Raw genomic sequence first — 22,868 nt, 5'->3', positions numbered from 1 at the left:
ACTGAAGAATATACCAAAAACATTGAGAGTGTAAAATGGTGACCAACTGTCCATTTAGCAAGTAAAATTTCTAATTTGCTATTACTTGTTGTCAAAAGTTCTGATGCTCAAGTCTTGCCCAGGATAATGCTGGAACTTGAAGTTTTCTCTCTCAAAACCCTTAGAAAAGAAACTGGTCAATTTCAGAGAATTTAAATAGGTTTTTGAAGGCCGACAGTGAAGTGGCAAAATTGTGACAGGGAACAATAAGGGATTGACTACAACTACAAACTTAAAAAGTTATGAGAATGAAACAACCAAAACAGCACTCAAATATACCCAAGTTTGTTGTCATAATCCACTTCTTATGGTTCAGCAATAGAACAAAAGAAAAAAAGTAACCAGAAGGATTTCCCAGGTTTCACTTAAACTTTACATTGCTGTAAATCTTCTGAACCCATGGTTATCTGTCAGTTAGATAAAACAAAGAACTGCTGGAAATCGGAAACAAAAAAAAAATTGCTGGAGAAACTCAGCAGGTCTGACAGTATCTGTGGAGATAAAGCAGGGACAATGAGAGTCTTCTTCAGAAGGCTCTGAAGCTATTTCCATTCTTTATCAGTTGGGCAAGGGTATAGTTATGTATTAGAAGGCACAAATTTTAATCTGTTCCGATAACTAACATACCTTTTGTGCCATTGCAGAAAACTTCAATACATTAATTGTCTCATCATACATTGAAGCACATTGATTGATATTAACAATCATACAGACTTTTCCTCTGCCACAGAAATACCCCTGGAAGTAGCGAGTGAGCTTACTTTCCCGAAATGGAACATGATTGTGCGCCCTATGAGTCACAAGGGAAAAGAAAAATTTATAGAAACATGGAGTTTATCATACATCATTTTCAGCACCCATTGTGTTATTTAATTTTCTGTATTCCTTCTTTCAGATCTCACGGTCAATCAGAACATAGGAACAAGACAATCCCTCACTTAATTATTGTAAAATTAAAAATTTGCAAAACATTAACTTTTCCCCCTTAAGCAGTACAAATAGCTGAAAGGATTTTGAAAAACACAAGTTAGAGCCTTTAAAATCTAATACAGTTCCAAAATAGGATTTGCCAAAAAAATCTGTAGTTTATAGGCAACAGAAAGTGAAAGTGAAAATTAACCAGAATCAATAGTGGTGACTATTTGGCTAGCTTTAAATTCCAATTATTTTTGTTATTAACTTCAGAATTTCACAATCTACTACAGTAGGATTTGAACACTTACTCCCAGAACACTAACCTAGGTTTCTGGATTACTACTATGATACGGCCGCAGGGTAGTTGATCTTCTGTAATATTGTTGAAAGTAAATTGGAAGATTTGATATTTTGTAATAATAGATTTCATTTAAAAGATTATATGCAACAGGAATTTACAACAGCCGATCAAATTATTCAATATTCAAAAATTTTCCTGGTGTTTTAACATGTGAATTCCCTAATTCTTTAAACGTGGTACAGTTCCTGCTTCATAGTAAAGTTGAGATTACACAGCAAGATCTTTGAAGGGGCCACTGCAAATTGAGGTGATTAGAAAGCACAGGATACTCATTTTTATGAAGCAGGAAAACAAGGAAGTCATGTGAAAGCTTTCCAAATCTAGAATTACATCTCAGGTTGGGTATAGTGTGCTATTCTGACTGCTATAATGCACTGGGGATGCCAAGAAGCAGGTGAGGGGAGCAAAAGAGTTTTCTTACTTTGAAATTTGATTATGTCTCAACGCATTGATGCATTTTCCAAGTATCAGCAAAGAAGTGTTAATGTTTCCAGCCTCTTTCAATCTTTCCCCATCATTCTTTGTTTTTGTATTCCTCTCTGATCCCGCAAGGTCACAAAGAGACAATCTGTAAAATAAGAAGTTACATTCACATGCAAGTAAAGTTGCAATGGTAGCATATTTTAAAACTATGTTTTAAACCTGAACTTTTCAGAGGGGCTGTAAGATGAAACATTTTGGAATCACTAGTTCCAAGGCAGCAATGGTTGCAGTGGACTAAAAAGTTAAGAAATGCAGGGTGCCTTTAAATGCATTAAATCTCAATACTACATGAGACAGCCAAATTTATGGAGGTCATATAAACTGTAGTTGAACATTCCCACAGTGCACTTCAAAGCGGTGATCGATACAGATCCCACAGATTTCTCAATAGCGCACCCAAATCTAAGTTACATTTGGGTCACCAAATCTATCTCCCTCTTAAGGAATGTCAGTCACTTTCTTTCAAAGTAGAATCATCATTAGCCAACAGCAGCTCTATGCCAATAGTTTCACAAGTACAATTCTCAGCCAAAAGGCACATTGGCCCTTATTTGCTCTCAGAATCATCCTTACTGATATTCATCTGACCCAATTCCAAGTCATCCCCACTGCTTTACAAGCTTCTCACGTGCGCCATGATTAAGCACTACTACTCAATCTTTTATCATGGCCCTACACTGGCCTAGATTCTGGAGGCTACTTAGTCTTTTTTTTTGATAGACAATTAACATGACTAAGTGGTCACTGTCTCGAAGTTTCTTGGAGAGAAATGTCTGCTAAGATGTATAGCTTTGTTATATACAGCATATATAATTCAGTGCAGTGAGCTTTTCAAAAAACATTCCCATTGGAATAATTTCAATTAAAACATTATTACAAGATACAAAGAAAGTTCTTTAGGTATGCTACTTACTCAGTGACTCTGGTAACATGAGGTCCACCATCTAAGACATGCAAAATTCTTATTGAAAAAGTACAATGGCTGTGGAACAAACATTTCAGAGAAGTTTTAAATTTAATTCAGTTATTGGTTCAAAGCATAGATTTACTCAGTAATATAGTTTGAATTTAAGTAAAATTGTTTATTTAGAACTGTTACTATGCCAGTCTCGCATGGATGGGTAAAATACCTTCTACTTGAAAGATTGTTGATTTTTGTGGAAGCAATGCTTTGCTGTTTTCTGCCTTGTTTTAATATTTTATATGCCTCTTCCGCATTTGAAACTTGAATCCACCTCAGATCTAAAAGAAAGCTCAAACAACTAAATTTGTATAGAGCAATGCTAATGTGCTAAAAAAGCTCTTCACAGAACAAAAATTATGAAAAAAAAAACATGACATTGAACACATATCAGCACTAAATAACCAACAGCCTGGCCTAAGGTGGTTTTCAGGAATGTCAAAAGGAGAAAAGCAAGGGTGTGTGCATGTACATTTGGATACACACAATACAAAGTTGGAGATCAACTGGATGTTTATTAGCGTAGTAAAGTCTCAAGGTAACAAAATATGATGAGAGCTTCAGCAAAGAGAGTCCTAGTAAAGAAATAAGTGAGCAATGTTATGAGATGGAAATATGCTATCCTAGTGCAAACATGCATATATGGTTGAAAGCTCATCTGAAAATTAACTACAACACCAAGGGTTCAAACAGTCAGACCACCACCACTAGAATTGGTGGAAGGGGAATAGAGGTTTGAGTTTGCACACAGGGACAAGGAAATTGATTAAATAGAGAAGATTGAAATCCAAGGAAAATGTCTGGCCACCCAACACTGGATATTAGAGAATCTGCTTGTCTGCCCCCAAGCACCCCACCATCTGATTTAGAATTTTAAAAAAAAAAATAGCTATTTATTCACTGTTCAGGAGTCAAAGTCCTGCAATTCCTTCCCCAAGGGCAATACGGGCCTAGCTACAGCATATGGACTGCATGAGGTCAAAAAGCTAACTGACCACACCTTCTCACAGGCACTAAATTCTGGTTAGTCAGCCACAATCATGTCTCACAAGCAAATAAAAATCTAATCATTTAAAACTACAAAATAATATGCCCTTCAAATAATGTGGAAAACATCATATCATTCAAGTTACATAACTCTTCATTATCTTATATTTTTAAGTCATGTGTTTAGTTTAACAATCTTTTAAACTTTACATTCATCGTGCAATTTATGAGGGGCAGATGGGTGACATGGAAGTACAACTGCTCAGTGATTAGCACTGCTGCCTCACAGCACCAGAGTCCCAGGTTCGATTCCAGCCTCGGGGGACTGTCTGCGCGGAGTTTGCACATTCTCCCCATGTCTGCGTGGGTTTTCTCCCGGTGCTATGGTTTCCTCCCACAGTTGAAAGATGTGCAGGTTTGGTGAATTGGCCATGCTAAATTGCCCATGATGCTAGGTGCATTAGTCAAAGAGAAATGGGTCTGGATGGGTTACTCTTTGGAGGGTCGGTATGGACTGGTTGGGCTGAAAGGCCTATTTTCGCACTGTAGGGAACCTGAACTAATCTAATCTAAACAGGATGTCATTAGCATATACATGGATAGGGGATTTTGTGGTGCAGTGGTGTTCCTACTTTGGAAGCTGGTCCAGAGGTGTGTAAGAACATCTCTGAACAGTTTGATTAGAAAATGTGAAAATGCGAAGGTGGTTAGCATGTAAAATGATAAATAGGAGGTGCGCAAAAAAAAAAACCTCTTGGGGTGTCACCAGGGGTGATTAGTCGGGGGCTGTACACACTCTGTGATGAGCATTAGTGGTGACAGACTGACAACACACAGTTATATGAATAATAATGAAACTAAATAGTTTTGCTCAGTAGTGGAGAGACATTAGAGATGTTGGTGTGATCGACTACAACATGATTTCAGACACATAATTTGAAACTTTAAGGTACACTAATTATTTTTTGACCAGTATGTCTTTGACAAAGATATTCAAATAAATATTTGGGTAGAGAGTTGATTAAAGTGATTCAGACATGGTGTTCTATGAAAAATTGGCATGAATTTGAGAGGCAGATATGAAAGAACTTGATAGAAAAAGGAGATTGTAAATGATATGGGTATTTATAAGCCCAAGAAAGATCACTTGTTTTTAGGCAAGTCAACCATTTAAATAATGTCATTTAACAAGACAAAAGGAACTCAGTGGTCATGCAAGATAGAAGAAACCCTAGAGAGAAATTCAGAGCTAAAGAAGCCAGAAAGAGTTGAGAATTTATGAAGAGACTGTACAGAATAATAACAAACTGCTGAGAGTGACTAGAAAATAAGGCTTAAAATAGGTTAAAAATTGCAAGCAAATGCTAACCCTTCAGAATAATTTTTACAAAATGAGAGAAGCTGTTGAACAATTGTTGAATTACCTTTCACATAAGTGTTGCCTTTCGCATCTTGTGCAAATCGAAGTACTTGTCTTTTCTGACATTTATATGGTACCAGATCAAGTAAATCATAAAGAGTTTCATTGTATATTTCACAAAATGAAACCCAGACAGAAAATCTAATCCTTTCTGGTACATCAACAGCAACTGGTTCAGCAAAATCTCCTAAGGTAGTAAGCGACTTTAGCGAACTTTCTGCTTTAAAACAAATAAAAATGCATGATTAAATGAACACTTCACTTCAAAAGAGCATAATACCAATTTCTAAATAGAATCTTGAGCCCAAGTTATTCACTGTTGATTTATTCTGTAAACTTCTCTATTCACACTTCAAATTCAACATTTCTGAAGTAAGTTACTCTAGGAGCATAGTACATTCTAGGAGCAAATCATAATTCCATTAAGTTTTAAGATAGTTATGGATAAAGACAAGACTGATCCTTGTTGAAAGAGCAAAATGGGTGGGTTGGGCAGGTGGGGGAAAAAGGCAAACTACAACTGTATCAGACAGGAACTAGAGAAATTAGATTGGGAGCTGATGTTTGAGGATAAATCCACATTTAACATGCAGGCCCCTTAAAAAAAAAGGTTAGTTTCAGAATTCAGGACCAGCATGTTCTCGTGAGGATAAAAGATAAGGATTTGGCAACACCTGATGACAACAGAGATGTTGAAAGGTACATCAAAAACAAAAGCAGCAGCAGCATATGCAAGATTTAGGAGACTGAAAAGGACTTCCAGGAATATAAAGGAAACAGGATCAGTGTTGAAAGGATGAGTGCTGGAATCTCTTATCTGCAATATATAAAATGGTTTAGATGAAAGTGTAGGTGGTCTGATTAGGAAGTATACAGATGAAACAAAAGTTGGTGGAGTTGCTGATAGTGAGGATGGTTATCAAAGGATTATAGACCAGTTGGGCAGAGAAATAGCAGATGGAGTATAATCCAGACAAATAAGGTCATGCATCCAGAGATGACAAATGCAAGACCAAGTATATACTAAATGGCAGGACCCTTGGCGATCAGTCCACTAAAAGTGGCAACAAGGTGGTATAGGCAACATAAAAATTGGCAAGTCATGATAAGATTTTAGTTAGGATATATTTGAAGGAGTGTGTGCAGTTCTAGTCACCGCACTATAGGAAGGAAATTATGGAGAGGATGCAAAAGAAGTTTACCAGGGTATTGTCTGGTTTAGAGTGTAGTATCTAAAAGAAGAGATTGGACAAACTTGGATTGTTTTCATTAGTGTTGAAGACTGAGGGGTGACCAGATAGATGTCTATAAAATAGTAAAAGGCATGGATAAGGTGAGTAGTCACAGTCTTTTCCCAGGGTGGAAATGTCAAATATCAGTGGACATAGATGTGAGAGGAAAGAGGATAATAGGTGTCTGGAATGCATTACCAGGGAAGGTGGTAAAAGCCGATGATAGCAATCTTCAAGAGGCATTTAGATAGACATGTAAACGGGCAGGGAATAGTGGGATATGGACCATTTTCAGGCAGATAGGATAAGTTTACCTTGGCATCATATTTGGCACAGACAAGGTATGACAAAGGGCCCAGTCCTATATTGTACTGTTCTGTGTAGTACTCTTACAATAATGTTTCTTTTAATATTTCTCAAATCATGATTGATAAGTCATTTACCTCTAAAAATAGTTCTAATGGAAGAAGAAAACAACTAACATGGTAGACAGAAAGGACAATCAATTAAAATTTACTTAATGAACTTCTGAAGGCATTTGCTATAGTAGCAAAGACTTTAGCAATGACAATATACAAATGGAGTTCCAGTTGGAGATAGTTTACTGTTGATAATTTATTGTTCCTACTTTTTGGCTGGTAATCCAAACTGAATACACTGGTTGGGTGACAGGTCATGATACTCACAAATATGTTAGTAATAGTTGCATATTCAAGTTTGAAAATTAGAAAGCAAAGAAAATTGTGGGAATCGAAGCGGAATGTTACAAAGAAATAGAAAATAGATTACATAAGTCATCAAGAGTGCAGATGGAATTCAACGTGTACGATTTAGGTCATCCATCTAAAGTCTGTTCTCCTTAGAATTTGTTCACCAGGAATCGTGAAGTAAACAAGACTTGGGTAATTAGCTTTTATTGATTTTAGTATAGCTGATCTGCTGAACCAAAAGATGTTAACTGAAAACAAATGGAATTTTAATTTCAGAGAATTTAAATGTAGAAGCTCCCCAGATAGTATATATTAGATTAGATTACTTACACTGTGGAAACAGGCCCTTCGGCCCAACAAGTCCACACCGACCCATTCCCCTACATTTACCCCGTCATCTAACACTACGGGCAATTTAGCATGGCCAATTCACCTAACCTGCACATTTTTTGGATTGTGGGAGGAAACCGGAGCACCCGGAGGAAACCCACACAGACACAGGGAGAATGTGCAAACTCCACACAGTCAGTCACCTGAGGCGGGAATTGAACCCGGGTCTCTGGCGCTGTGAGGCAACAGTGCTAACCACTGTGCCACCGTGCCGCCCACAAAGGGTATATGATCTTAGAGAAGATGCACTGGATTTACCAGAGTAGTAGTATTATGGAAGATATTGAATGGCCTCCTGTTGTTTCTTTTTGCATATGTTGCATAAAATTTTATTTGATAGGGAACATGGAAAAGGGTTTTTGCCTGATAGTCCTTTGCTTTGGATTCCTGCTATCATCAAGTTACAGTTAGGCTACTCTCAGAACTGAAAATCAGGAAGATTTATCTTATTATGTAAAGCAGAGTAGAAAGCTGGAATTCACTCAAAACAGATACGATTGTCACAATGGGAATTTTCACAACAGAGGTGTAGATGTTTGTTTGTCAATGGCAACCTGTGATATGGAGAACATTAACATATTTCATTTGATTATCTAATCATACCTGGAATGAACAGACTATCTTACAAATTAAAGTTAACATATTTTTGGAGATGACATGAATTTTATTGAGTGATGCAGCAGGGTGAACAGCCAAATGTCTATACCAGCTGCTACAATCCAATTGCAAATTAGCAAGATTTATCCTTCCCTCTTTGCTCAGGTTAGCAAAATTTGATTGTTGATGATTTATGATAGGAATTTCAGGTATCATTTGTTTGACTGACTATCATTGTGGCTGAATATTATAATTTCAAGCTTTTTTTCGATCCTTGGTGTTAAGGCATTTCTTTAAATAAAATAAGAAATATCAATACAATTCCATAATTTGTTGTCCTCATAATTCAAAGACACTGGAATACAAGATAATAATTTTTGTCTAAGTTTCTTAAGATAGAAATGTCAAGCAGATATCAAAAGCTTGAAACATTAGTGTTTTTTCTACTAATTAAATTTTACACTTGTTGGTTCAGAACACTTTCTTTAAAAGAAACTGATCAAGACTGTCAACTATATAAAGCTAGGTCATTAATAGGAGTTAAAAATTGATGTGGCAAACAAGTTAAAATGTGGAATTACAATTTTTAAAAGGAACCAGAAATTACTGGAAATTCTCAGGTCAGGAAGCACCTCTGGAAAGGAACATATGGTTTGTTTATGATGCTTCATTTTGTTTTTATTTCAAATTTCTAGCATTTGGATTCTTAGGCTTTTGTTTTCAGTTTTCTTAAAGTATTGTTAAATTAATCACACAATACATATTTTAGGAGGACTGATAGCCATTTGAGTTCTAATCAAATGTGCAGGACGACATTATGGTTGAAAATACTATAACCTAAAAGTCATATTCCAAAACAACTCTTGAAACAATGCTGAAAGTTGCTCCCTTGCACTTACAGTCTAAGAAAATAACTCCAGACAATGTTAGCTCATGATTAAAGTTTGAAACCTAGAATAGTGTCCCAGTGTACTAATAAAACATTAATTTATACAAAGCTTTACACACATTTGTTTAACCCACCTTCTGAAGAATCTAGTGAATTAAGCTGACTACTCCCATTGCATGAATCACTCTGTAGGGGATTTAAAAAAAAGAATTTAAATCTTGACATTAAGTGGTCTAAATGTATTATTTCTACTTAAAATAAAAAAAAAGTGACCTTCTACTATGACCATGGTTATATACAATTCAAAGCATTTTAATTGCAGATTTGAGTAAATACTGTCAGTTCTTCTCTAATATAATGGTTGCATTCTTGTGCAACCCCATGTTAAACAAAAACAAAAAAAAATTGCATTTTAGAAACAGTGTTTAAAGTGCTGGCGATGTAATTGCATTACAGCCAACACACATTTTAATAGTGTTTTAGAAACAACCACCCCAATTTGTCAATCGCATTACAGCGAATTTGTATTGACGAAACACGCATGACAGCAGAACAACCTGTATGCTCATATTAACCACATCCATAAATTAAAAAGGTAAAATTGATAACCAAGATAACTCCCTTGTCAAGCTTCAGATGTTAGTTATAAGCATAACCAGAGAAAAAAAAAAGCTTCTTTCAAGAAAAAAATTAACTCTTTGCATATGCTTTAATCACACTTCTGAGCCAAGTGGGACTCGAACTTGGACTTTTTGTCTCAGAGGTAGGAACACAACCAGTGCACCATAACATCCCTAACAATGGTGATAGAATAGGGGTATAATATTATCAGCCCAACAAGTTGGAGGCAGACCAACACTTACAGGAAACAAAGTTGAATTGTACATTAAAAACAAATCTACAAAGAACTGTATGAAGGCACAGATATTTATAGAGAGGGCAATGAGAGGTTGCAAGAATATTTTGGTTTCAAAATTCAAATACAGTAAGAGAGGTGATGAATATGCTTAATACGCCCATGGTGTTTTGTAACTTGAAGTCAGCCAAGATGTGAAGTAATCATTATGACAACACAAAATACAATTTTTAAAAAGGTATAATTCTAAAAGGAGGTGAGGAATCAAGAGTGACCTGTAGATATCTACACAAGATCAAAAAAGGTGACAAAACAGGTTGAGAGCAGTTAATAAACCATCTGACTGGTTCAGAGGCTTATAAAACAGAGGCAGAGTACAAAAGTAAACCATTGTAAGTGGATATAAAATAAACACTGCTTTGTCCAGTTCTGGATACTGCACTTTCAGAGGAACATGAAGGCACTGGAGAGGAGGCACAGAAAAGATCCACAAGAATGCTACCTGGGATGAGGAACTTCAGTTACATTAATAGATTAACGACATTTATTCTTGAAGAGATTTGATAGCGACATTTAAAATCACAAATTTGGACAGAAAGAAACAGGTGCACCTGCTCCTATTGGTGGAAAGGTCAAGCACCAAAGGAGGTCAATGCAAGGTGAATAGTCAAAGAACAAAGAATGTTCAGAATTTAATTGCATTACTTGACAGTATACTAGAGGGAGATTCAATTATGGTTTTCAAGAGAGATTTGGATAATTATTTGACGAGGAAAACCTGCAAGGCTACAACAGACAAAGAGGGCAAGTACTCTCTATACTTTAACCATTCCGTTACTATCTTTTTAAAAAAAAATTAGAATTTGGATTACTATTTAGTGTTACCCATAATCGTTTTTAAAAACAAATTTAAGTTGAAGTCAATATGTGGGTTAGGTCAAATTAAAGATTACGCATTTTAAACAACAACTGCTCACTTGTAAATGCACCGGTTTACCTCTCTAAACAGTTGAAGAAGTGATTTTTTGAAAGCTTCCTCCTCTTTCACTTGCATTTCTGTTAATCTACCGAGGTCTGTGCATCTCTGTGGTTTGATATTAATATTTTTACAAATCTTTCCTTCAATACTCTTGAATAGAACACTCAATGACCGTGGCACGATCCCCATATCATGATCTGGTCCTATGACAAAAAAAAATCAAACAGTATCAACTTTTAATAGAATTTTTTCTCCCCTTCAACAAGTTCTCATTTGAACAAGAAGAAAACAAACCTTGAAATGTGTACGTTTTTCCTGCATTGGTAACACCATAAGTAAAAACTAAAGCATTTTGGCCATTCAGAACTTCCTTAATAAGTGGTTTTACTGCTCCAAATACTTCTTCCTGCTTGGTTTCTGGACCATATACCTAAAATTGAAATAATAGATTAAAAAATATAAACATATTTATGTCAATTTACACAAGGAGGAAAGGGTTTGCACTTAGGTCAGTACCCAATACAATTGCACAAAAATGCTGATGTAAAGCAATATTGCTACAGTAGGAAAACAGCAAACATTTGGCTTAAGAGGCAAGCTTTCAAGAGGGCAGGTTTAAGACAGCAGAAAACATGGCTGCAAAGATGAGAATAAAAAAGAAGAATGGTACACACAATGCCAGACTTGGAAGGTAGCAGAATATGGAGAATGTGAGGCTGGAGGTTACAGCTGAAAAGTGGCCTGACCTAAGAAAGGGAGTTAAAAGCAAATGTGGGAACTTAACAAAAACATTGGAAGTTTGCAGTCAATGGTTCAGTTAGTCAGAGGATGGTTAGTAAACGTAAACTGCAGTTATTTCGGATACAGTCAGAATTTTGGCAGAGTTCAAGTTATACATAGAAGATGATAAAGTGCTCCAATTCCTTAACTAAACAAATAAACGTGGACAAGATGTTCAGCAATGTCATCAGAATGGGGGAATGAGAATACAAAAGTGATGGTTACAATATCGTATCGGCAGTTAAATGTTGAGAGAGCAAGTTGTATTAAGAGCAAGACACAATAAGGGGACAGGAGGGAGTTACAGTACTAGCACCTGGGCAAAATTAGTTTTGGTGGGCAAAAAGATACAAGCAGTTATACAGAGGTGGGTGAATATAAATCTTCAAACTTCACAAAAGATAAATGCCTGAACTCTGAAAATTGTTCAAAACTGTACTTAGACTCCAGGGGATACTATCACGGAATCGTTATTATACAGAAAAAAAAAGTTGTTCAACCCAGTGAATCCAGCTCTGAATGACACTCAAGTCACAATGTCATTCTCTTACAATTTCCCATAACCTTGAAAAGTTGTTTCTGTTCAAAATAAGTTATCGGAAGCACTTTCTAATGCCTAGATTAAAATTGCTTCCACCATTCTATGTTCATTCTTCTAGGCAGTAAATTCCCCTCCCTAACCACTCGTTTGAAAAAAAGATTTCTCCTCATGGCATTTACTTCCTTGTACATTATGCAACATGGTGGCATTATGGTATCAGGAAACTTTGTCCAGGAATGGACTGAAGGTTTGCAAGTTTGGAATCCCTGCATTGCAACTGAACATTCCCGGATGCTACTGGCACCTCCTAGTACAACCTCAGTAACTCCTGTTTTGGTGGTTAGAGGACAAGGAAAGCTGTGACTTTGTGATTGATGACTCTAAACATCCTCAGTAAATTAGTCTCTCTTTCTGTGTCCTTCAGTCTGAATTTGTCGTGCCAGACAAATGTGTCGGAGAGAAATCATGAAAAGCAATATGCTATCCTTTTTGTTTTTAACTTTAGTAGGAGTCTGCCATTCTTCCATACTGAGAGCAGCAGATTGCTCAATATTAAAAAAACCCAAATATTCATCAGTGAAAGCCTCTCTGGAAAAAGAGAAGTATTCATTTGTCCTAGTGTTCATAGAGTTGAAGCGCTTACTGATTGATTTAGTTCAAAGTGGAAGAGAGGCAGTGGTCAAAGGAAGTGTAGTGATAGACAGCCCCAGGTGTTGAGAAGGCCATAAAAAGAATGCAAACTTCCTTCCAGAAACATGGCTCAATGAAAAGAAGAATGCTATGCCTGTTGCCTGTCCCAACACTTGCAATGGTCCAAAACAGTTTTGCCTTGTCACCTAAAAATGGCACAAAACTAAAGGAAACCAGATAACAAGAGAAAAAAAAGTGAAAAGCCCTAAGCAATGGTTAAAAGTTGCAGATGAGGCAAGCCAAATTGAGCCAGATGATTAAATATACATTTTAGGCATAGAATCTTTGTCCTTTCACTGTTCCTAGTGTGAAATAATTTCAATTGTCATCCCAGAAATTGTTAAAGGCCTTGATCAATCTAAACAGATCATACAAAAGTGGAGCAAGGTTTACCTGAACGCCAACAGGTTTTTACATCATAAACTTGGAGTGGCCTGTTTACCTACTCCTGAAATTTAAGGCGTCTGCCTGCTCTATATTCCTAATATTTAGAATTAGCAGGCATACCTTTTCACTGGAAGACTTCAAAGATAGTTTGTCAGTGTCAACCAAGCAGACAGATTTTTTTATATACTATGCAAAGTCAATGAAGCCTAACAACTAACCAATTAATAAATAACCCATTGTGGACAGTGTGACACCAAGATGGGCAAATATCCTATCAATACAGCATCGATGGAAACTATTTACAGTAGCAGTGGAGTACATGCAGTATGAACCCAGAATTAGGACCTGGATTGAGACCCTGCTTTATTCAGCATCATTTGAACAGTTATAGCACAACAGGAGGTAACATGGTCACTTGACACATGTCTGTGTCAGCTCTCCGATACACCAATTCAGCTGTTACGTTGCCTCACCCCTTTCCTATATCCCTGGACTCAATGGGTCAAATGGCATGCTTCCACACTGGAAGAATTTTACAATTCTACTTTGCCTCTGTACCCACTCACTAATTTTCCTCAATCTTTGAATAAAAAAAAGGAAAGATTTTGTTCCATTGACTTTGTCCACATGCCTCAGGATTATTTGGGGATCTTTTCAAACAAGACAGAAAGTACCAACTTCCTCAAATCCTCATTTGAAATTGGAACTATTTTCATAAGTTTCCTCTGCATTCTCATCAATACATTCACATCCATGATAAGGTGTAGCACTCAGGACTGTACACAATACTCCATGAGGCCTAACTAGTGTCTTATAAGAGTTCAGCATAATTCTTTGTCCTATTCACTATGCACGTATAAAACTAGCAAGCAGTGTCTTCAGTTTTACTAACTGCTCACTCTACCAACTTTAGTGACTTATGCACATAAACCAGAATGTTCTGCTCCTCGCACCATTTATTCTATAGTACACCTTCATGTTCCCTCTACCAAAAATGTATCACGCTACATGTCTCTGCATTTAACATGATCTGCCACTTATTGGCCCATTCAATCATCTGGTCAATACCTTTTTGTACTCTTACACCACCTTGCTGAGTTAAGAGTGTTTCCAAGGTTTTGAATCATCTGCAAACTTGGAACGTGTCCACTGCAAATCAAGATCTAGATCATTAAGTATACAATCAGAAAAATCAAAGCTCCCAAAATTGATCCATAAACTACCACAAAGCTTCAAGTCAGAAAATTAACCATTAGCAATGAGAGCGTTCTATCCCTCAGTCAATTTTGCATTCAAGTCTTTTAAATATTTAATTTACTCAGATATTGTAGCAAATTGTGTGAATTAATTTGGCAGCTTTTAATCATACTTCAATTGCATTGATTCCCCCTAGACAGGAAGGATAATAAACAGTAATTTTGAGTAACCAAAGTAGTTTTATTGGTTTTCTACCAAATGTAAGTTAAAACTGTCACAAAATGTAATAAAGGCTACTCATCCAAGCTTAAAAATACACACTCAAACATGATTATATTTAACTTGCAATGGACACCACATTATATTGGTCACTTACATGTGTAAATGAAAAGCATTGAGCAAATTGGCCAATTGCTCGATCGCTGCATCTGGAACCCAAGGAAATTCGCGGTGGCTTCAGGATCACACTAGTTGAGTTTTCTATCGATACACAGTTCTAAAAGGAGCACATGTTTGACAGATCAGCATAATTTTTAACAAAATCAAACTACGTTAAAAATTCTGCTCCCAAAGTAATTTAGGTAACTAGCCTGAGATTCATTTTGTGCAACTTCAGCTTCCGTAAAAGGTCTGATACGAAGATGAACACACATATGATCCTTTGAACCCAAACATTTTTGTTGAACAGCCTGTCAAAAACAAATAGTTCAACATATCAACACAAACTCCATACATTTTCAAACTCTACAGATGAAGGGAAAAATGCACAGATCAGCATTTTGATCTAGTAAAGATGAAGGAGTGGCAGCAGCAATTCACATCCAAGTCAGGACATGTGCAATTCAATTGGAACTGCACTTATTCTTTTATTGAGCAGGATTTGATCACAATCTTGAACATGAATAGTAGGAGGTAGAGTTGGAGATCTTGTGATGCAATAGGTAGTGTTCCTGCCTCTGAACCAGAGGCACCAGGTTCAATTTCACTCAAAAGGATTAATTACGAAGAAAGGAGTGTTTATAAAATAGCCAAATGTATTGAGTTTAAACATGTAAATATTTCTAAAGCATGCCAATAGCATGTGAAAAGAGTAGGAGACTTTTCTGGACAGCCAGTCTCTAACATCCCTTCTACTACTCCAGACACAAAAAATGAAAGATGTTTATATTTCTACAGCAACTCTGACTCTTCAATTGGTGGGTCTGACGAGCACCATCAGGATTCAATCCCTTGGTTGGCTGGGGTGGATACCCGATGTTTAAATGCAAATCAACCAAAGAGACATACTTGGTTTCCTACAAGCGTCATATGAAGTCCAGATAAATTACTTGCCACACTAGGCCAAGCTCAAATGACAATAGACAATAGACAATAAGTGCAGGAGTAGGCCATTCTGCCCTTTGAGCCTGCACCACCATTCAATATGATCATGGCTGATCATCCTTAATCAATATCCTGTTCCTGCCTTATCTCCTTAACCCTTGATTCCACAATCCTTGAGAGCTCTATCCAACTCTTTCTTAAATGAATCCAGAGACTGGGCCTCCACTGCCCTCTGGGCAGAGCATTCCACACAGCCACCACTCTCTGGGTGAAGAAGTCACTCCTCATCTCTGTCCTAAATGGTCTGCCCCTTATTTTTAAGCTGTGTCCTCTGGTTCGGCACTCACCCATCAGCAGAAACATGTTTCCTGCCTCCAGAGTGTCCAATCCTTTAATAATCTTATATGTCTCAATCAGATCACCTCTCAGTCTTCTAAACTCAAGGGTATATAAGCCCAGTCGCTCCAGTCATTCCGTGTAAGGTAATCCCGCCATTCCAGGATTTGACCTCATGAACCTACGCTGCACTCCCTCAATAGCCAGAATGTCTTTCCTCAAATTTGGAGACCAGAACTGCACACAGTACTCCAGGTGTGGTCTCATCAGGGCCCTGTACAGCTGCTGAAGAACCTCTTTGCTTCTATACTCAATCCCTCTTGTTATGAAGGCCAGCATGCTATTAGCCTTCTTCACTATCTGCTGCATCTGCATGCTTACCTTCATTGACTGGTGTACAAGAACACCCAGATCGCTCTGTACTGCCCCTTTACCTAAATTGATTCCATTGAGGTAGTAATCTGCCTTCCTGTTCTTGCCACCAAAGTGGATAACCATACATTTATCCACATTAAACTGCATCTGCCATGCATCTGACCACTCACCCAACTTGCCCAGGTCACCCTGTAATCTCCTAACATCCTCATCACATTTCACCCTGCCACCCAGCTTAGTATCATCAGCAAATTTGCTAATGTTATTACTAATATCATCTCCTATATCATTAACATATATTGTAAAATATATGGTAAAATAGAAAAAATGGTGACGGGATCTTGCTGCAAACAACCAAATTCTATTATGTGTCCCCTGTATTGCTAATCAACCTGTTTGGACAGGTTTTGTGACAAACCCCCAGGTTAAGCAGAACTTGAACTTGGAGCTTCTGGGCCACAGGCAACAACATTATCACTGCCACAAAACCAATCTTTTTAAAATTCCAGTCAATGCTGCTCTGAAATTTAAACCCATGCCTCAAAAGCATGAGGCTGGATCCTTGTATTATCAAACAAATTAAGTTAACAATGTGCAATGTGTCAATGTCTGCCCCCCCCCCCACCACAAATTCTATTACATACGTACATGTGATGTATTTTTGTTTTCTTCCTGGCATAGTTCAACAATCAAATCCTTTCTAATTTCTTGAAAATCCTCTGCAGCAGGTATATCCTGTTCATCATTCACAGCTCCTTGTGGTTGTATAAATGACAATTTAGAGTTTATTATAGGCTCCATTCTGCCAAGAAAAGAAAAGAAAATGTTAGCAAAAAGAAATGCAATTGTATTTATAACTTCAGGGAACTTTCAACTGAAGAAGTTGTGAACGAAATGTAAAAAGGTAGATGAAACGCGCCAAAAGACTACTTTGCACAACTGTTAATCAACATTACAAGAAAAAGGTTGTCTGGTCATTATCACATTCTTCAGTTTAAACTAGCTATTGCATTTCCCAAATGCTGCAAAGTACTCCATTGGCCACAAAATGCTTCACTTCCTTTAAAAACATTTTTGTAATCAACTTCTTCAGAGATGCTATTACATATGTTTGGAGCAGTTAAGACTTGAACATGGGTCTCTTAGCCCAGAAGTAGGGACACTACCAATGCACCACAAGAGGGCCTCCACAAAACGCTTTGAAATGGCTGGTGATAAATGGAAAAAAGGTAGAATGTATAATTGCAAGCCTCCATTTATTTATTTGATCTATTGGGGTTTTGAAGTTTCCACCTTCTCAAACTGCGTCCTTGCTAGAGGTGTAACAACACACAGATTGAACCCATCAGTTGTCGCCAACCAGAGAGCAACCATATCGCCTTCTGGGATTATGACAACTTTACCATTACCTTATTGTGCTTACACAATAAACTCACTAATTTAAAAAAAACAAAGAGCTTCAGATGCAGGAAATCAAAGAATAACTCAGCAGGTCGGGTAGCATCTGGGGAAAGAAAGTAGAGTTAATCCAGTTTGGATCCAGTGATCTTTCTTCAGAACCGTAAAATACTGTTCAGTTGCAAAGAAGGGTCACTTAATGCGGATTTCTCTCCACAGCCATTCCATTCCTGCTAAGTTTTTCCAGCAATTTGTTTTTGTCACTAGATTGCAAACAAGTTTGCAAATGATATTTCAGATTCCACTGACAGCTGGAGTAGCATGGGTTCAAGTTCCTTGTGCTTCTGAAGGATGTCATTACATCTGAACAGGTTGATTAGAAAATGTCATGTGTACTCAAGTATGAGGTACAAGAGAACAGAGAAAATGTATCATATCACCACAAATGGCATTATCTTTAGGTACAAAATACCTAGGTGCAAAATCTTAGTTACAGAAACAGAAATAAAGAAAGGTTAATAATTTCAGCACCACAATCTAAGCATAAAAGAGAAAAAGTAAAGAAATAACATTAAAGTGTCAAACATTACAATCATTTCTTGAGTCGGGGGCCTGCAGATCCTCCAAGCTGGGCTTCCCCAAGAGGGTTAATTCTCTACTCCCCCTTCTAAACTGGGCAAGCTTTCACCTGCGCTGGGTTAAGTTCCACCCAGGCATTCTTGGCTTCACCGCAGCTTACAAGGCTTTGGCCCAGGCTGCCACTGACCACTAGCTGTCATGGTCGACCATCGCTGCTGCCATCCAGATTTGCCCTGTGCTCCAGCCACTGCCATGCTTCATTGCTGCCACTGCCTCTGGTTTCACAAATGCTCGAGGTCCACACTGGGCCTACTATCCTCCATGCTGGCCTCACTTGAGGTCTGCTGTTGATGTCATCGGAGCTCAAGAGGTAAATGAAGAAAAGGAAAATAGAAAGAAAACAAGGGAAAGAAAATAAAATCAATTGGAACCCAACTCCACCACTATCTTGCAGGGGTGAACTAGCATGGGATATGCAGGGTTACAGGCATAATGTAGGACACAGGTCTGGAAAGTCAGTGCGGACTTGACAGGGTGAACAGTCTGCTTCCACGCTGTAGGAATTCTATGGTTCTGAGAAAAATAATGAGGAAAGAGAGGAAAAGACCAACCATTGTCACATACTATAGCCAGGAGAAAGTGAGGACTGCAGATGCTGGAGATCAGAGTTGAAAAGTGTGGTGCTCAAAAAACACAGCACACCAGGCAGCATCCAAGGAGCAGGAGAATCGACATTGCGGGCATGATTCCTGAAGAAGGGCTTATGCCCGAAATGTCGATTCTCCTGCTCCTCGGATGCTGCCTGGACTGCTGTGTTTATCCAGCACCACACTTACTATAGCCAGCCAGGGTCTATAAATCCTGCAGAAAATAACTAATCACCTAAAGTACAACGCTAGAATCTCAGAACAATCCCCAGTTCACTAGATCAATACAGCTCCAACAACCATAAAGAAGCTCTGACCACAAGGACAAAACAGCTCACATGAATGGAATCTCATCCTCAACCATTCACTGTGCAAGACAGGCTGCAGAAATTCACCAAGGCTTCTTGGAGAGCACCTTCCAAACCTATTATCACTACCATATGGAAGGACAAGGACAGTAGATACATGGGAATGCAAGATCACTTCCAAACCACTCACCATCCTGACTTTAAATGGGATTGCTATTCGTTCTGTGCTACTGTTTTAAGAACCTGCAACTCCAATTGTCTTACCCAAAACAGTATGGAGTGTGTGGATCTACAGAAAATGGACAAAGCCAGTGAAGCTCATATCCCAGAAGTAAATTTTGAAAATCCAAACCAGCGTCAGTGTTCCAAATTCTCCAAGCACTCAAGAATCCTAATCAATGGGGGTTAGGGAAGGTGCATATAAGGCACATGCTGATGTAGAGCTTTTGTCTTCCAAATAGCAAGTCTCCTTATATGCCTGAGTAAAATACCTCATTTTCTGCAGATTAATTTCCCATACATTACTCTGCTGCAACAAATTGAATTCCAATGTCTTAAACTTGCTGTTCTTAGGTTTTGGTTTGACACATGCTAGATTAAGTAGTCTTCCATCCATTTGATTAATAAAACTGCATTCCAACAGACAGAACACAGCAAATAGGAAAAAAAATCAAAGAGGAACTAGGCCAATAACATAACCTTACTTGACACCTGCTGTAACCTCAAGACAGGTCTCTGATGGACCCATTGCCAAATTTTTTTCAGAAGCCAACTTTACTTCAGCAGAATCTTCTGGAATATCTCACATTTTACAAAGTTGAAGGATGTTGTCAATTTGAAAAAGTATTGAGAAGTTGGCATCAGCAATTTTCTTGTAGGTTATGGCTGTGATTATCCTGTCAACTACACCTCTTGATGGCCAAACCTGTTTTCAATAAATGCAATCAATCAAATCGATCTGTTCAGTTTTGCCGTAATGATTACACCTTCAATGGACAGCTGGAAGACGAACAAATTTTCACAGTTGGATTTGTCCAATCACTTGAAGATTGTCACAATCGTGCTGACACTGACATGACTCAAGACATCCACTTCACTCCAAATCGGCAAAACCGGATACATATTTTACCGAGTGGACGCTGAAAACGTGGAACTTGCCACAAGTAATCCACGCAACTCTTTATGAATGGCTTATGCATGAAATGTCAATTCTCCTGCATCGGATGCTGCCTGACCGGCTGTGTTTTTCCGGCACCACACACTTCGATTCTGATCTCTAGCATCTGTAGTCCTCACTTTCTCCATCCAACTAGCAAAGTTGCCCCTTTAGAGGGAAACTAGATAAATACATGGAGAGGACCAAAACAGTGTACAGAAAATAAGTTTCCAGAACACTAGCACAAGTTGTACAAAAACTACCCAAGTGCATATCAAAAGTTTTTCAAGAATGCTGGTCGAGAAATTAACATTAGACAAATGCACGGATATCTCCTGGATCTTGTCCAATTCACAGGATCCTTTACATCTTAATCAAAAAACAGCCATTATAATCATAACATGGACGTGTCGGTGGTGGTGTGAATGGACAGATTTTTTGTGAAAAAAAAATCACAACACCAGGTTATGGTCCAACAGGTATATTTGAAGGTACAAGCTTTCGGAGCGCTGCTACTTCGCCAGGTAGCTGGTGCGGCAAAATTATAAGGACACAGTATTTATAGTAAACTCTGTATCCCATGATCCTGCCCCACGAGCTACCTGACGAAGGTGCAGCGCTCCGAAAGCTTGTACTATCAAAAAAACCTGTGGGATTATAACCTGGTGTCGTGTGATTTCTAACATTATAATCACGCTGCGGAGGCAGACCAAATAATGCTGACAGTTTGCAAGAAGAGAGTTCAGAGTATAACGGTATTACGTATTAATTTGTCTGTGTCCAGAGACACCAGTGCACTTCTACTCATCGGAAAGGAAGAACCTGGTCTACGACGACCGTCAACGCTGTGGTGCAGGATGGCACTTATTACCTCAGTTCAGGAGTGACCGGCCTCAGTTTCGTTATATTAACCAGCACTCAGTTACGATGCCTTTCAGAGTGACAAACACAGACACCATGACTGGGGCTATGGGGTTAAAAACAATGACTGTAGATGCTGGAAACCAGATTCTGGATTAGAGTGGTGCTGGAAGAGCACAGCAGTTCAGGCAGCATCCGAGGAGCAGGAAAATCGACGTTTCGGGCAAAAACCCTTCATCCCTCTCAGACACACACACATAGATCGGCAGAACTTAGTTGTGATGTCTTTCACACAAATAAACACTAACCTCCAAAACTCGATTGTACATCACAGATTGAACCAAGCAGCTCCAGTGGTCGCCACCGCCGCGCGCGCACTCCGAGACTAACGTTCCTGCCGCGCGCGCTGGTGTTTTTTAAATCCCACCAATGGCGAGCTGGCAGTCTCTCGGAGCATCACGGGTAGTGGGCGGCGCAGTTGCAAAAGGGACTGCGGCGCTGGGGCACCGTTGTGAGTTGACAAAATGAGGAGAAAGTGTTTCCTCCGTATTGTTAATTGTAAGGATAGCCAAGCTAATCGGAAGAAACGCGAATAGGAGTCAGGGAATGATAGTTTGATGGTCTAGCTTAGCTTGAGTTTGCTTTGATGCGAGGTCGGCGTCCAGAGGCTTTAACCCCGTTTCTGTCTCTTCACAGAGGCTGCACTCCATAGCCGAGTTTTGCCAGCATTTTCTGTTTTTTTTTTCCCCCTGAGGTCATCTTTGATTTAAAGTGGGGCCTAGAGCCGACGGTGGCTTTGAGCGAGGTGCTGTGGGCGTAAACATTAACCTTTCGAGCCGCAGGAAAAGCGAACGTTCCCCCTCACGTTGTGAAAGCATGGCGCTTTTTGTAGATTTAAACGTCGTTAACACCACCGACAGAAAGAGATTGCAAAGTCTAATAGAAACAGCGGCGCACCGTGAGTATTGTTTCTTAAATCACGTTGCACTTTCACTTATTAAAAGTATGGATTTCATTAGATGTTTTTAAATGCTCTTTTATGTCCTGTCAAATTGCCCTCTTACTCTTTAGGGGATTCGCACACCGCATTGAGTGAATTGCATAGGATTTAGTGTTAGTTCCCCATCTGGACATTATTGTCAGAGTTAAATTTGTACACAGCGCGGCTCTTCAGACGCAGCAAAATTGGAATCAATGCAGATTAGAACGAAAACTCTCCACTATGTCAAAACATCTTTGTCACAAAAGATGATTAAAGTTTTTATGGGCCAATCATCTCCGTCTCAGGAGATCACTGTGAAATTTCCTCGGGTTATCGTATAATTAATCTGTTCATAGATCTTCTGAAGCAGGTAGGATTTCCATTGAATCTCTATGTGTGGAAATAGGCCATTCAACACAAGTCCACACTGACCCTCCAAACAACGTCACCCACAGACTATCCTATATTTTGAACACTAACTTTCCCATA

At 38.4% G+C, this 22,868-nt stretch overlaps 2 protein-coding genes across 10 annotated transcripts in view; one reads left to right on the top strand and one right to left on the bottom strand.

Annotated features, from left to right (window-relative positions):
- Nucleotides 1-21,817, bottom strand: part of kif20bb (kinesin family member 20Bb) — a 100,335-nt gene extending 78,518 nt beyond the window's left edge. For 4 of the 5 annotated variants that reach the window (XM_072557791.1, XM_072557793.1, XM_072557794.1 and 1 more), the window contains exons 1-12: nucleotides 21,706-21,817; nucleotides 17,097-17,250; nucleotides 15,005-15,103; nucleotides 14,791-14,910; nucleotides 11,114-11,249; nucleotides 10,838-11,022; nucleotides 9,119-9,170; nucleotides 5,171-5,386; nucleotides 2,929-3,040; nucleotides 2,712-2,780; nucleotides 1,737-1,883; nucleotides 667-829 (exon numbers count right to left, since the gene is read on the bottom strand). In XM_072557791.1, coding sequence (XP_072413892.1) covers nucleotides 667-829; nucleotides 1,737-1,883; nucleotides 2,712-2,780; nucleotides 2,929-3,040; nucleotides 5,171-5,386; nucleotides 9,119-9,170; nucleotides 10,838-11,022; nucleotides 11,114-11,249; nucleotides 14,791-14,910; nucleotides 15,005-15,103; nucleotides 17,097-17,249 — 1,452 coding nt within the window. In that variant the 5' untranslated portion in view covers nucleotide 17,250; nucleotides 21,706-21,817. The remainder of the gene's footprint in view (nucleotides 1-666; nucleotides 830-1,736; nucleotides 1,884-2,711; nucleotides 2,781-2,928; nucleotides 3,041-5,170; nucleotides 5,387-9,118; nucleotides 9,171-10,837; nucleotides 11,023-11,113; nucleotides 11,250-14,790; nucleotides 14,911-15,004; nucleotides 15,104-17,096; nucleotides 17,251-21,705) is intronic. The other variant, XM_072557792.1, reaches the window with a different exon arrangement.
- A 53-nt stretch (nucleotides 21,818-21,870) lies between these two features.
- Nucleotides 21,871-22,868, top strand: part of rpp30 (ribonuclease P/MRP 30 subunit) — a 38,926-nt gene continuing 37,928 nt past the window's right edge. For 3 of the 5 annotated variants that reach the window (XM_072557790.1, XM_072557789.1, XM_072557785.1), the window contains exon 1: nucleotides 21,872-22,355. In XM_072557790.1, the coding sequence (XP_072413891.1) occupies nucleotides 22,274-22,355 (82 nt within the window). In that variant the 5' untranslated portion in view covers nucleotides 21,872-22,273. Of the gene's footprint in view, nucleotides 22,356-22,868 lie in introns of all 5 variants that reach the window. The other 2 variants (XM_072557786.1, XM_072557787.1) reach the window with 2 other exon arrangements.

The sequence above is a fragment of the Chiloscyllium punctatum genome, chromosome 38 (assembly GCF_047496795.1).
Source record: "Chiloscyllium punctatum isolate Juve2018m chromosome 38, sChiPun1.3, whole genome shotgun sequence".
Taxonomy (NCBI): Eukaryota; Metazoa; Chordata; class Chondrichthyes; order Orectolobiformes; family Hemiscylliidae; genus Chiloscyllium; species Chiloscyllium punctatum.
Note: the sequence above shows the minus strand (reverse complement) of the source record. Positions and strands in the feature narration are given on the sequence as shown.